This window comes from Ricinus communis, chromosome 9 (genome assembly GCF_019578655.1).
Source record: "Ricinus communis isolate WT05 ecotype wild-type chromosome 9, ASM1957865v1, whole genome shotgun sequence".
Taxonomy (NCBI): Eukaryota; Viridiplantae; Streptophyta; class Magnoliopsida; order Malpighiales; family Euphorbiaceae; genus Ricinus; species Ricinus communis.
The window spans coordinates 3,898,524-3,913,533 of record NC_063264.1 but is presented as its reverse complement, the minus strand read 5'-3'; the positions used below and the strand labels follow the sequence as shown (position 1 = coordinate 3,913,533).

At 33.9% G+C, this 15,010-nt stretch overlaps 2 protein-coding genes and 1 long non-coding RNA gene across 3 annotated transcripts; all 3 read left to right on the top strand.

The window, feature by feature from the left end:
* The first annotated feature begins 2,086 nt into the window (after positions 1-2,086).
* Positions 2,087-5,653, top strand: LOC8280166 (protein WVD2-like 3). The gene is made up of 7 exons (XM_002516964.4): positions 2,087-2,243; positions 3,450-3,996; positions 4,211-4,293; positions 4,418-4,511; positions 4,616-4,687; positions 4,851-4,961; positions 5,163-5,653. The coding sequence occupies exons 2-7, from the start codon at positions 3,454-3,456 to the stop codon at positions 5,433-5,435; spliced, it is 1,176 nt and encodes a 391-aa protein (XP_002517010.1). The 5' UTR covers positions 2,087-2,243; positions 3,450-3,453; the 3' UTR covers positions 5,436-5,653.
* A 1,875-nt stretch (positions 5,654-7,528) lies between these two features.
* On the top strand, positions 7,529-8,593 carry LOC125371139. Its single transcript, XR_007217419.1, has 2 exons — positions 7,529-8,135; positions 8,257-8,593. It is a non-coding gene; the product is annotated as an uncharacterized LOC125371139 (long non-coding RNA).
* Positions 8,594-11,665: 3,072 nt separating this feature from the next.
* Positions 11,666-14,644, top strand: LOC8280167. The gene is made up of 6 exons (XM_002516965.3): positions 11,666-12,289; positions 12,780-12,942; positions 13,371-13,547; positions 13,647-13,730; positions 13,870-13,951; positions 14,058-14,644. Exons 1-6 carry the CDS (start codon positions 11,901-11,903, stop codon positions 14,489-14,491), a joined length of 1,329 nt encoding a protein of 442 aa, XP_002517011.2. The 5' UTR covers positions 11,666-11,900; the 3' UTR covers positions 14,492-14,644.
* The last annotated feature ends 366 nt before the right edge of the window (positions 14,645-15,010 follow it).

Sequence of the window (15,010 nt, the reverse complement as noted above, 5' to 3'; positions counted from 1 at the left end):
ATAATGTGGCATTTTGTGGAGAGTGATGCTCATAAATAATATGAGATTGAAGGTACTTTAGAATGAAAGACAAGATTCTCAATTAAGGAAAGAAGAAGAAGGGTGGTTCTGGTTCTTTATGAAATGAAACCCTAGGGCTGCCTTAACATAAAAAAATGGGTGAGAAGACAAAGCAAACTGCCTGGCAATTCTTTGTCCACACTTTGTCATCGCTAACCAAAATTGTTAGGCTTTCCTTTTGGGTAGCATTCTTGTGCCCTCTTGTTTCTTACATTATCAATTAAGTGGCTAATGAAAGACTAACAACTGTATCCTAATTCAATTAATAAATTATTTGAGGCAAAATTAATAGCCTTCATATGGAATTAGTTTAGAATAGAATTAAGGTGCTATACCTAGACTCTTTTTTATTTTTTTTTATTTTTTTTTTTATTTTAGAAAGCTATACCTAGACTTGTTGTTTGAGATAACGAATGATCAACTATTTATTTAATAAATTCGATGATTATAAATTTATATTGGATGAGTTTAAATTGGCCTTTAAATTTTTCTTTTCATTTATTAAATGTCTAGTATCGATTATGTTCTTACATATTTTATTATATAAAACTTCTATAAATATAAATAGACGATGAATAAAAAAACAATCGAACTTGAAACTTCTCCACTTTAAGATCAGCTAAAAATTTCATAAATAAATATTATATTAAAAATAATTGAGATGGAACTTACATTTATGGGAGTTGAAACAAAAAGATGACATGTAGTGAGCACTAGAAAACTATGGGTTCTTGACTTGTTGTAACCAATGGAAGTTGGTAAATTTTTGTTTGTACATGAGAAAAATGGACTTAAATGTTTCAAATAATTTTCTTGCAATATAATAAATGGAGAATATGACAACTAACATGAGTTGGATACTATTCTTCCCTATAAATTAATGGTCTCAATACCATATTTAAAATTAAAAAATAATAATTTGAAAATGGGATGTTCTAAAACATTTCATACATTTGACAAATATTGGCATATTAACGAAAATATATAAGATTTTAGAGAAGGGTAAAAATCACTAAAACATACATATGTTTTATATAAAAAATGAATGCTTAATTAATGGGGGATTAACTCGTTGAGTTAATCCATAAAAATATTTTTATGAACTTAATGAAAATTTTCTTAAGTGCATCTCATGAGTTTATTTATTTTGTCTTATGTTAAAATACTATTCAAGTTTCAAGCACAGAAATGAGTATAACTATAGCTTAACTTGCAAATGTGCACCCCATTTCAATATTTTATTATGGTATTCTTGAACATTATAAATATTGGACTGTCCCCATCAGAAAAACAAAAGAAATTCAATAAATTTTAATAAATCATGTTATAATCTACTTTAATCCATAATTAGATTGCAATCCTGTTTTATGCTATATAAATAAGTATAGCACGAGTGGTCTATTTTAGATGGAAATTTTTTGAATTTTATGTATTTTTATTTTTATAGATAAACATAAATGAAAGACAATTTATAGCTTGTTAGATTTTTCATAAATTATAAAAATACTATATAAATAAATATATCACGTAATATGAGGACACGATATTAAATAAATTATGTTATCATATTAATCTGATTAAAGAGTTTTCTCATTTTATTAAAATCTAAATTTAGAAATAAGATTAATATATATATATATATATATATATATATATATATATTAAATATGAACATACAAAAAGTAGAGTGAATTGATACAGAAAAAAACCAAATAGAAATCTTGCGTGTAAGTGGTATTTATATTAGTAAAACTTTATTATTTATTTAATTATTATTTTTCTATAGTCAGTAAAATTCAAAATTCATAGTCATTCTTAAAGATGCGAGTTGAATATTGTTCGTCGGTTAAATTTTAAGTACGATAAGTAAATAAATAAATAAATAAATAATAAAATATCTGTAAAAGAATCTGAGATCAAATTCAAAAAAAGGAAGAGGGGAATTCTTATCTTCAAAATTTAAAAAATTTAACGGCCGTGCAGTAACGGCGTGAAAACACCGACGAGAGAGAGATAAAGTTATTAATATATACATATATTAAAGAGGACAGGACAGCAACAGAAACAAACACTTACAAACGCAAACAGACATACACACACTCACAGCCTCCATAATCCAACAAAACCAACAATCAAACTATTCTACAGCGCATTTTCTCTTCATCAGATCGGACCGATTAACCGTAAGTTGTTTTACTAATTTTATCACACTTCTCTATTTCAATCTTTCACTCTTTAGATCTCCTCTTCTCAACCCCATTTTTATGTAATTTAAATGTAATGTACCTTCAAAGTTCTTATCTTTATCTGCTCTTTTTTGATCTGTTTTCTTTTTTCAAATTTTCGTTTTGATATTTTGATCTGCTTCATTACCTTTTGAAGAGCTTTTATAATGGGTTTTTGATTTGAAAATGTGGGTTCCTTTTCTTTTCTTGAAAGCCCTTCTTTTTATGTCTTTAGAGTTGTTTAGTGTGTTTGGTTGCCGAGTAGAACGTTTATAGCTTTTACGATTAGTGGAATCCTAGAGAATTGAACATTTTTCTTAGTAAGGATTATGCTACTATGTGCGTCACCAGAGATTTTCATATGCTCGGTGCAAATGACAGTATAATCTTGAACTTTTTCTTTTATTTCTACACATGGCTGTTGAATTCTCCACTGTAAATCAAGTCAATCTGTCAACTGCATGCCTTTTTGGTGCCACAAAAAACTGCATATTTCCCTTAAAACAGCAATTAAGGGGCTAGTATAGATATCCCTTCTTGGTTCTCCCTCTCTTTCTTTTGTCCTTATTTCATTTGGCCCCTGATTTTGCAGTTACTATCTTAATGCTATTTTTCTTCGCTATTCTTATGAGTTTGCAAGTTAAATCGTCACTTGTGCCTTTTTCAATCTCCGCTTTAAAGTTTGTTATTTGCTGAAGCCATGATTATTTTTCTTCCACTTACATTAAAATCCGTATCTTCACATGTTCTTTGTTTTTGACAAATATACATCAGTAGTTAACTGCTTCTAAAATAAGTTTTGTGAAACAAACACAAATTTTTTATTTTATTTCCTTTTAGTTTTTCTTTTATTGCAGAATACTTCAGTAGTTCTTAGATCAACAAATAGTGGTGCTCTTGCACTTTTAATACTATCCACTGTGAATTGAATATAGCCCTTCCTTTATTCGATGCATTGTTTAGGGATGTCGAACATTATTAAAATTTTCTGATAGCCAATTCATAATCAAATGAACTGTACTGATATTTGCTACAGAGATAAAATTGTTAGCAGTAGATGATATGTGGTGATTTAACATCTGACTTTAAACAGATGAGCTTTGATGCAGAGACATTTGAATATAACCAATTTCATGATTCTGATGATTGTGTTTCTTGTTGCAGTGCAATGGGAGTAGAAGTCACTGATATATGCATGGACAAGGAGTCAGATTGTGTTGTTGTTTATTCCAATGGTGTTTCCCATGATTCCACTCACGAAACTGTTCCCAATGTTCTAGAGTCGTATGAGCCTATCAATGGGGTACCAGAGCTTCAGAGTTCAGAGGAGAGCTCTGAGGCAAAAGAATATGAGGTGAAGGAATGTACAACTGAAGTTGCATTTGAGACTACTGAAGTTCCCTGTGCTGAAAAAAGTAAGGAGGACAAGAATGTTGTGAGCTCAAACTTTGTGGATGAGGAGAAGGTCAAATCAGGAAATGAGAAAACAAAAGATGATAATAAGTGTCGGCCCCGTGTTAAGCATGCATCAAAAGCTGCTGCTGGAGTTGTTCGTACAAAACACACAGTTCCTCAGCCATTTGCCCTAGCAACTGAAAAACGTGCTTCATCTGGAATTCGACCTACTGGATCTGACCTTAGTGCCACTGCTGGCACAAAATCATCTTATTCAAACAATGTGCTACATCCAAACACCATAAAGCAGAATCAGGTAACTTCTGCAGCCAAGCATAGATATCTAGTAGTAACTATTCGTCCAAATGAAAGTTAACTCGTTCTTTCCAAATCAATAGCTGTGGCTTTTGAAAATAGATACCTGTTGGAATATTTAGTAGAATTATGAAATTGTTGGGAAATGTAATGCTAATGAAATCTGGTTCATAGAAAAATTTTCATTGTTGGTCTACATGCTTGCTTAACTGCAGCCACTTGGAGTATCGAGAAAGCCATTGCAACCAAATAACAAGAAGCATCCTGATGAAGAAGATACTTGTTCTGTCACTTCCATGTATCCTCATGCTATTGAAGTTATATATTCAATTTAGTTTTCTTTATGCTATTTTTTATGCTTCTGCCATCTTTTTGGTACAGTACCTGCTTTGAAACTGGTTTCATACCTTGACTGTGTATAGTACTGCAGCATCTGCTCGGACTACTAAGTCCAGGAGTGCTGCTGCATCAGCTCCAGTATTTAGGTGCTCAGAACGTGCTGAGAAACGGAAGGAGGTATTGCTTATATCACCCTGCGTACTATTTTGGCTTTATTTTTTTTATAATCATCAATGTTTATAACATAGATGCAATGTCTTTATCATCCTATCATCGAATAGTTCTATTCAAAGTTGGAAGAGAAACACCAAGCATTGGAGGCTGAGAAAACCGAGAGTGAAGCAAGGACCAAGGTAAATTACTTGAAGCATCTCACAATAAAAGGCTAGTTAGAACTGCAAATGTAGTTCTCTCTCATGTCCTTATTATACAAGCAATTCTTCTTTGGTTGTTAAGGTAGATGATTCTGAAATGCTTTCTTTATCTTTATTTTTATTATCAATTCTGAATTTTAAGGAAGAGAAGGAGGCAGACATCAAGCAATTGAGGAAGAGCTTGTTGTTTAAGGCTAATCCGATGCCAAGTTTCTACCATGAGGGACCACCACCAAAGACCGAGCTGAAAAAGGTACTGCTGATGCCCTCATTCCCATATTCTGCTGATTATTTTCAAGTACGTGATATTTTAGGAAATATTGATTTGTTAATATTGCAATATTAAAGGAAATTAATGGTATTATAACCAACGGAACTTACTAAAAACTACAGAAACAATTTCTTGTTCTATTTATGATCAATATCTTGTTTCTGACCTTTGTCTGAGTCCCAGCTTCCACCAACTCGCGCAAAATCACCGAAGCTGGGCAGAAGGAAGAGCTGCAGTAATGCAGTAAATCCATCTCAGATAGACAAGGTTAAAGGAGCTTGCGGCCGGGGAAGTCGACAGAGCTTGGGCAGTTGCAAAGAAGATGTTAACAGAAAGGATCAATATAACATCCTGAACGGCCATGCTGTATGCAAAATTGATGAAAATGGGCAAGAAAAGGACAACTCAAATCCACCTGAGGTAAACGAAGAGAGTACTGAAAGCATTGGTGTTTAGTATTAAGTTCGTGTTTGAGTTATTAATTTATAAGAGGCAAAAGGTTCCAATTCCTTTTGTTTTTTTTTTTCTTTTTTCTCTTTTTGTGACTTCTGTGAAGGATGTGCATCTCATTCCCTTTAACTTGCAACGACTGGTTGCCGTGTTTGTATAATGTATGAAGTGTAAATTTTCTGTAAGTTATCATATCTATATAAAATATCCTCATTTTTCTGTAAGTTCATTGCGGTTAGTTTCGCCCTCCTTACTTCTTTTCAGTCCATTAACAATTATGGAACTATTGTCATTTGGTACAAAAACGTTACCTGCAATATTAGCAACAATTTATGAAACCAATGGACATTGTGCAGATAATTGTCTATTTGATAGTGATGTGAAGGTAAGCAATACATAAGCAAAGATTGAGGAAATAATAAAGTTAAGGTAGGGGTCCGGTGATGCTGAGCTTTATTAGGATAGAAATTTGTGCTGCTGTTGAATCTTTGTTATGCGTAATTATGGTAAGTGTCATCATGAAAAGCTCTTAAAGCAAAAGAAAAAAAAAAAAAAAGAGATGCTCAAAGAGCGTAAAGCAACCGCTGTTTCGAGTGTTTTTTATTTCATAATCTAACAGCAAAAGATAGACTTTCTAACCACTAAATGCCCCATCTGTGATTGCAAAATTTGCGCAGTCCAAAGCAATTGCATTAGAAAATTGCCTCTACTTTAAGCTCTTACTTGAAAATCACACTGCATCCTTTTTTTTTTTTTTTTTCTCTTTTTCTTCTCCCCCATATGTTGTTTTTGGCATTCCCAAAACAGTACCCACTGTTCTTTCGAGCATTTACTTAACCCGGCACCTCTACAATCACTCCAAAAGCAGTATATTTTGATCTGCATATCTCTTAAATTGCACTTATTTCTATATGTAAAAGGGAAGTGAAAGATGGGTGGTGTAAGTGGAAAAAGAAAAGCTAAATTTTCTGATTTATCTCGAATTATTTAATACGCTGCTGTAATGAAAGTTTTTGAATTGCGAAGTAATGGTTAGCTTTTACAGTAGTACTAGGTAGGTAGGACGCTTGAAACAGACACAGTAAGATCCATGTTGCACAGTCTACATATGGTATCACTTAATTTCCTTTTTCTTGCTTTTCCTTCCAATGCCCACTTCCCATTCTTCTTTATTGTCTTCTGCCTCTGATCAAAATCTTTAGCAGGCCAACCTGTATTTCTTTCCATTTAAGATTGGAATCAGACTGTTTATGGTAAATGCTTCTCAGTGTTGCTGCTGCTTCACCCGCCTCCTATCTCCTCCTCACTCCAAGTAGGAGTCAAAAGAGGTATCCTTTAAACTCCATTGTCAAGGTCACTGTCATGTCCTAATAAGGTCTACGTTTGTTTATATTAATTAGTCATTCTTAAGCAATGTGATATGATCATTTAAATTTGTCTGAATTAGCTGGTCCAGTTTGCTATTTACTGGCAAACATTAGAAATATTAATTTTCCATCTTTCAATTAAAACTTTATAAATTGGAAACAACAGCACATTAATTTTTATTTATTTCTACGAATTGGTTCTAATTAAAATTCGAATTCAAAGTCTCAGAATTATAGAAAGGACTTCAGTACTAATTAAGCTACACTGTGAATATACATTGATTTCACAAAAAGGTTGTTGAAGTCAGGCTAACATCATAATACCAAAAAGCAAAATGTTAGGCAATAGAAATACAAGTTTTCCTTGAAAAAAATAATATCAGTTCTCCAAGCAAATGACCAATCATGGCTTTAAGTTTTGATTAAACAAGCATTCAATTGCCAATGGTTGCCATTGGATAATTTGACAGGATGGGTTAATGAGAAATATAAGGCAGGTAAGAAAGAGCTTTTCATAGTCTCTAAATTATTAATTATATTCTAAAAAAGGATCTTGCTTTGACCCTAAATATTTGCATCAAGTCTTTGATTTTGGACCCATTTATTATCGATCACAAGTGGCCTCAATTTCCCCCACCAAACTACGGTGTCCACATATCATTTTCAAGCCTTATGGCACCTCATGATCCATATAATACAAAGGATGCGTTTGGTGGCGGTGTGATCCAAGGACTGTTCTTGAGGGAATTAAATTCCCAACTTTACTCTTGCAATAGTGTCGGTTGATTATATTATATTGAGGGCAAAAATCTCATAATCTCTAAAGCTCTGGTACTTAAATTTTGTTTTTTGGTAGCTAAATGGAGATGTCAAATTGAGTGCAACAAGCAAAGTGAAAATTGTTGCTACAGATTAATATAAAAAAGCATAGCAAGCCAAAGTTTCTTCTTGAACGCTATGTGAAAAGCAAGACTAAGAGAGAGAAACTGTAGAAAGTGGGACTCCATGTCAATAATAAGACACACTTAAAGATACTCTCTCTCTCTTTCTCTCTCTCTCTCTCTACACTACTACTTCATCATCCTCACGTATATAAGGGCCCATTAAAGCCAATGCATGGCCAAATCAAAATGAAAGACTCTCTCTCTCTCTCTCTCTCTCTAGTTTATGCCCAGTTTGAGGGGAATGCTGTCTGGTTCGAGACCATTCGCTTGATGCCACCCATCACAGCTTCTGAATGATCTCGGACCAGGCTTCATTCCCCCCAACCTAAAGAAAGAAATTCAAGGAACCCCTCCTGGGCATTGTCTGATCCTACGAGTTTTGTCAATCTTTTCATGTAAGTGTGCGTGTGTGTATATATATTCAACTCTCTCTTTATCCTTTTAAGCTTCAATTTGATTGTGTTTCTTTGTTTCCTTCTTTCTTTGTTTCTTTGTTTCTTTCTTCTCTGTTTGCAGAAAAGAAAGAGCATGCATGTCTTAACGAAGATCAAGAATACAAATTCATATAAATCTAATATCAAAGTTTCCAGGATGCAACAAGGTATAATTGCCTGTGTTAAATCCAACATATGTTTGTATATATATACACAAGACATATATGTAGCTTCTCTTTTAATGATGACTAGAATTGGCAATGTGATCTCGTTTCTCATTGATGAATTGAAGATCAATCTTTCTTGGGAATTGTAACCAAAAGGATCTTGAATCTTGCACCAAATAATTTTTTCAAAAGAAAGTTAGATTAATAAAATGTCTAGTAATATCAGTTCTTTGCTGAATATATATTTTGAAATTCAGTCTATATATCCTAAACAGAATTCATGAATTTCTATTGGTACTAATAAATACCAAGCATTTGATGTCTCTAGCTAGATAAATTCATCTTTATAAATCAATGCGGATATGCAATTAAATCTGCTTAATTAATTAAGTAAGAACATGAGTATGTTTTAGAGGAATTAGATGCAAATTCACTACTTCTACTCTTTGAGAAAAATGGATGCAAGTAATGGACGATTGAGAATTAAAATTTTCTTGGAGTTTGGATTCAAATGTCGTCTTTTTACCAAATGCGTTGAAAAAGAAAACATAAATGAGGTGTTGAAGTTAGTGTGAAAATCTGACTGGAAAGAGAAAACAAAAGGAGAAAAAACAAAGTTTCATTTCATCTTTTTGTAGTTCAATTTTTACCAAATTAGCTTTGCTTGCAGGGAGTTGCAAAGAATATTGAAGCTATGCCACTGTTGCCTTGTTAGTGGTTCTCACTTTATTAATATTTCTTGCATGAGAGAAAGGATAGGAGTGACCCTCTCTTTCTAGGAGTACTAACTACTAACCCATCAAAGTGAGCTTTTATTTTTAACCTTAAGACTGCAATCATAATTCAGCCCCTTTCTCTTAGCCCACGACTCACTTTTAAATGTCAAGTGGGTGAGAACCCTACCCCCAAAATGTGGGTCAGTTTTTGTGCATGAAATATAACTATCCTTCCCATTTAATGTGGGATCATGTTCTTAGCCCATGCACTGAAACAATTACAAAAACACCATTCTACCACTTGCATGGTTCATATTGGACATATGCCATGTGGGTTTGTTTTTTTATCTGCATTGAGAAGACATATCACCATGTGAGTGAATTAATAGCTTTGGCTAACAAGCACAGACACAAACAATAGATGATACCATATGCGTTCAGCTGAATTTTAGTAATGTGTACAATTGGAAAACTCTTCTTTTGTCTGATACTATAATCGGACAAACCTTGTATAACTCATGATGAATATCCACCGTTTCCTGATGCATCAATAAGGGAAGATTGTTCTCCCTGTACGTTGGCTTAATTTCATGATTAATGAAATTAATTTACGGGCTGTGTTATCATTCAGCAAAAGCAAAACACTCTTATAGAATTTTTCTGGGCTTTAGCAAGAAGGGTTGAGCAACATTTCAAATAACGATGAAGAAATTTATCTATAGACAAATCTAGCTTTGATCTTTTCATAGAATTTAGCAAACCAGAAGTTTAATCCGTACAGAATAACAGTAAAATGACATCATTTTGTTCATATGGCAATGCTAAGCAATGACATCATTTTGTAACCCTCCAAAAGAAATGAAATCACTTTGGCACCCAGTAGATTCTATTAGCAATTTGTACTTTGTAACATCCCTCTCTCCTTATCTAAGAGGAGTCAAAAGAGAAGAGGGACAACTCGAGTATGTATGGCATTAAGAAAAGGCGATCCCTATGCTCGATAAAGCCATCTTCAGCAAAATTTCTTTCAAACACAGTGGATTCTTTAAATACTTTTTGAGTACCCTTTTCTGTGACCAGACGATATGAAAATTTTGGTAACAATAAAAGCATTCAAACAGCAGATTAAAAAAAAAAGGTCCATTTTAAAAGAGTGAAAGACGTAAAGGAAGATTTTGTTGGGCATCATAATCACTTGTAAATTTTCTTTGCTTAGCACAAAGTTGTTTGTGGCCCAGAAACAAACTCCATTTCATCTATAGTAACAGCATGATGACTAGGGTTTCTTGCACATTATCCAGAGATTATAAAGTTGTACTACTTGGAGCCTATATCTTGAATTTAACTAATAAACATAAAATGATCAGCTGCCATTTTAATACTAATTATTTCACCAGAAACAGGTTACAGGAGGGATAACTTTATGTTTTACCAAAAAAATTATATGAAATTTTGTGATTGGTTTATTTATTCAAATAGTAGATCAAATGCCTACATTTCTCTCATCCAATTACTTCCTATATAAACTTTATAATTCATGCTGTATGGAAATGCTCCAGCTGGAAATATTATGTTGTCGAATTTGGAATTAAAACATCATAGGATTTGATAAATTATTCACCCAACACTTGCCAACCCAATTTTTGAGGCCCATGGGAATCGCCTAATAAAGGCTTGACTATAAAAATGCACATTACCTATATATATATATATGATCCATACAAAATATTAAAATTAAAGATGGAATTATTATACACATGGATGGATTGCTTAGTCAACAAAAATACATATTAGCGACTGTCCCGTTTTGCATTTTCTTTCTCTCCTCTGCACCGAAGCATTTTTTTGTAACCAAACAACAAAAGAAAATCATTAGAAAGGAAAAAAAAAAACATTATCCTAAAAAGATTTACGTGTTAATATTTTGGAGTACCCTTTACATCAGAAATTAAGCGAACTAATAATGAATATTTTATTTTGTAACGAGCAATTTGATTGTCATGATTTTTTAGAATTTATAAAATAGTTATGATTTACATTTATATAAAACTATATACTATATAATAATAACATATAATAAAATGATATTTCAAATAGCTACACTTTTTGTGATTTAATTTGATGCTATAAAAAAAATTTAAAAAATTTATTTAAGATTTATTAATACCTATCGATATCAGTTGGATTTAAGTCGATTTCGTTATATTATTAATTTAAAAAATTTAGTGTTTAGACTAATTTAGACTAATTCAGAATAACTATTGAAGGAATCGAATATGCCTCACTGTAATGTTAAGTTTGAGACACAGTCCTACTACTTAAATTCATATTCTTGAAATTTTAAATCTAAATTTGGCAATAACTATTTTTTAAAACTTCTATTAAAGAAAAAGAAATTAGTTCTCTTTTTTATGTTAAATTTGTTTACAAAATTTTCTAAAGTTAAATCTCCAGGATTCGAAATTATCTAAATAAACACATAATCTTTAAAAAAAGCATTTTCTATAAATAAATTAAAAAAAGAGAGAAGGAAATGAATGGTTTTTAATGAAGCTTGAATAACAGTACTATTTATCTATAATAACAGAAACTGCCATTAAATTTAGGTAAAAAGGGAAAAAGAACCCAATCCAAAATCTACTTCTAATATCCACAGTTCACAAAGTAAAACTAAACACTGCCCGCGTCATCTTTTACCGTAACGTTGAAACCAACCGCCAACCCCCAACACGACATAGCACGATACTTTCTCTCTCCCAGAGATCCCTGTTTGTTACCCCTGGATCTGACACAAATGGTCTAATTTTCCCGGGAAATCCCAGTTTTCCTGGAAAGTTAGAGAAATGGATGAGTCATTCTTTGATCTGATGGAGTTTTTAAAAAGACCATCAATAACTGAAACATTTGTCGACATTTTGCTTTGTGCAGTACCTATATGGCTAGCGGTTATGATCGGGCTCGTGATCGGCTGGTCTTGGCGGCCTAGGTGGACCGGTTTGGTTTTCCTTGGTTTGAGGAGTAGGTTCAGGTTTTTATGGACTGCGCCGCCTGGTTTTGGAGCTCGTCGCCTTTGGTTGGCTTTTACGGCTTTATCGGCCTTTTCTGTTTGCCGTACTGTTTGGTCTAATTTCAAGGGCAAAAATGTAAAATTGGCACCTACAATGGCTACTCCGGCTTCTATGGCGCCGACGAGAAACTCGGCAGATGGAGGTGGTGGTGGTGAATCTGTTAGGTAAGCGTGTTTCGGTATTTAGTTTTTATTTTTTATTTTTTATTTTTTATTTTTTCTTTTATATTTTACCATTTTGTGGCACTGAGATATTTATTTTTGCTTCAACTAATGGAAGATTTTATTTCATAATGGATGTTTCATTTGATTTTAGTTGTCGGTATACATATTATTGTATGTATTGAAGGATTTCATGCATTTTGGATCTTCAATTCGTTGACTTTTTTTTTTAAGAACTTTATTTGTTTGATGGCTTATTTCACCTTACATTGTCTTTTTAACAATATTTGGAAAGTGAATAGAAATGCAATAATTCTATTAACGCAATTCTCATGCTTCGAAAGATTATAGTTGCTAGAATTCAATTCTTTCACCTTGAGAAAAGTAATGCCATAATTGACTTGATTGTGCAAGAATTTCAATTAAATCCTTATACATGATTTATCCCGAACAAGGCAGATAAACTGAGTTGTGCTACCTTATTTTCTTGCAGCTCTTGTGGGGAACCTCAGGAGGGGGAGGATGTTGTTACGGAGAATGATTTGGAACACCTACTGCATCTTCTTGAAGGGAAGGATGGACAAATGGAATGGCAATTTATGATGGAAAGATCTACCTCAAATATGGCATACCAAGCTTGGCGCCACGAGCCTCAGGTATATTTTGGAATCTTTCGCTAGCTGAAACTGCTCCACAAATGTTGGCATCTAATGTATTAACTATGCCCTTCAATGGTATTTTGAATTGTTAGTATGTCCCTCAACTCCTTGCTCTAGGAACTTAAGAATCTGTTGGATTTTTTCCCATTTGATCCCCTGGCATTTTGGATCCAGTTTCCAGGTGTTTGCATGTTTTTTTTGTCTGTCATGTTCACATTCTAAGCTTTTCAGCTTAAAGATGCTTCCGGTGTTGGTCCGCTAAGCCAACTGCCTAACATGCCTTTCTCACTTTTGTGATGCAGCACGTCATTTTATATTCGATCATGTGCCTTATTTGTATGCTCTTATTCATATAAAGTAAGCATACCCTAAATTGGTGCTAAGACTAACATGCATTATCAATTGGTGGTGGTGGTATTTATCAGAATGCTCCTACTGTATACCGTAGTAGAACTGTCTTTGAGGATGCTACTCCAGAACTGGTTAGAGATTTTTTCTGGGATGATGAGTTTCGACTGAAATGGGATCCAATGCTTGCATACTTCAAAATATTAGAGGAATTCCCACATTCGGGAACAATGATTGTCCATTGGATAAAAAAGGTTAGTGGAATGAGTTATTATAGATATCATGGTTTTTTGTGCCACATTTTTTTCCTATAATATGTAGCATTGAGTGACGGAAAGTCCTCCAATTTGCAGTTTCCATTTTTCTGCAGCGATCGAGAATATATTATTGGTCGTAGAATATGGGAGGCTGGGAAGACATATTATTGTCTGACAAAGGTATGTCGCTTTTTGCCTGCTTTTTATAAACCTTTCATTCTTCCTTTCTCACCTCTATTGATTCCAGATATTTTGCTTATTCGTCATATCACATTTTGTTGGATGTATATAACTGAGATGCAATGGTATGACATTGCAGGGGGTGCCATATGAAGGCCTGCCCAAGCGTGACAAGCCAAGGCGAGTGGATCTTTACTTCTCAAGTTGGGTTATCAGAGCTGGTAAGCGGTGTTGAGCATCTAGTCACCAAGTTTATCTTTTCTAAGCATTGTGAAATCCTGACCATGAAATGTTGCTGTTTTTGGCCTATTTGCTCAATCAATGCAGTGGAATCTCGCAAAGGAGATGGACAGATGTCTGCATGTGAGGTTACCCTTTTTCATTGTGAGGACATGGGAATCCCCAAAGATGTGGCTAAGCTGGGAGTGCGACATGGTATGTGGGGAACTGTCAAGAAGTTGCATTCTGGCATGAGAGCATACCAGAATGCTAGGAAATCAGAGGCTTCATTGTCTAGAAGTGCACTTATGGCAAGAATTACAACAAAAATTTCTTTTGATGAAAGCATGGATTCTTCTGAGCCAGTCACTGGCGAAGAAGATAAACATGGAGCGGTAGACATCAGAAGACACAAGGATCATGGCATTGATTGGAAATGGATAGTTGTAGGTGGAACAATAGCTCTAGTCTGCGGACTTCATTCTGGTGCAGTTGGGAAGGCCTTGCTATTTGGAGCAGGGCAAAGAATTGCGCGGAGATGAGAGTTTTCTGGTTAATGACAGTTTATCCCTATATGATTTTGAAGAATTCACAACTAATATACAACTATTTAATGAACTTGTTAAGGTATCAAGTACCACTGATGTTAAATTTTCTGTAATTGGTCCAATTGAATCACATCTTTTTCTCCGTGATTCTGTGTCTCATGCCTGCCCCTTTCTTTTTCCTGAGATATAAATCTAGTTTTTGATAGAAAGAAACTGCAGGACATTTGGGCTGCCTTTAACCCTAAATTCTGCAAGTCCACCGAATGTTTAGAACTGATTGTAGCGGTCGTAGTTTAGGTTGCTCCAGATCAGGCAAGTCAATCGAGGACATAAAATAAAATATAGAATGAAGGTCTTGCTGGCAAGTTGGAGCTTATTGTCTTAGTGAGTTGGAAGTGGGGACATCTTTAGCAGCCGCTTAATAGGACAGCGAGTGAAGTCCAACGGTGAACCTGCTATGCAATTGGTCTGCAAAACCTATAGCATGTCAACCCTAAATCTATATCTATGTCG

Coding starts and splice junctions, on each gene's coding strand:
- LOC8280167 (XM_002516965.3), top strand. CDS start 11,901: ATGGATGAGTCATTCTTTGATCTGATGGAGTTTTTAAAAAGACCATCA. Junction 12,943..13,370: donor CTTGGCGCCACGAGCCTCAG/GTATATTTTGGA, acceptor GGTATTTATCAG/AATGCTCCTACTGTATACCG. Junction 13,548..13,646: donor TTGTCCATTGGATAAAAAAG/GTTAGTGGAATG, acceptor TCCAATTTGCAG/TTTCCATTTTTCTGCAGCGA.
- LOC8280166 (XM_002516964.4), top strand. CDS start 3,454: ATGGGAGTAGAAGTCACTGATATATGCATGGACAAGGAGTCAGATTGT. Junction 4,688..4,850: donor AGAGTGAAGCAAGGACCAAG/GTAAATTACTTG, acceptor CTGAATTTTAAG/GAAGAGAAGGAGGCAGACAT. Junction 4,962..5,162: donor CAAAGACCGAGCTGAAAAAG/GTACTGCTGATG, acceptor TCTGAGTCCCAG/CTTCCACCAACTCGCGCAAA.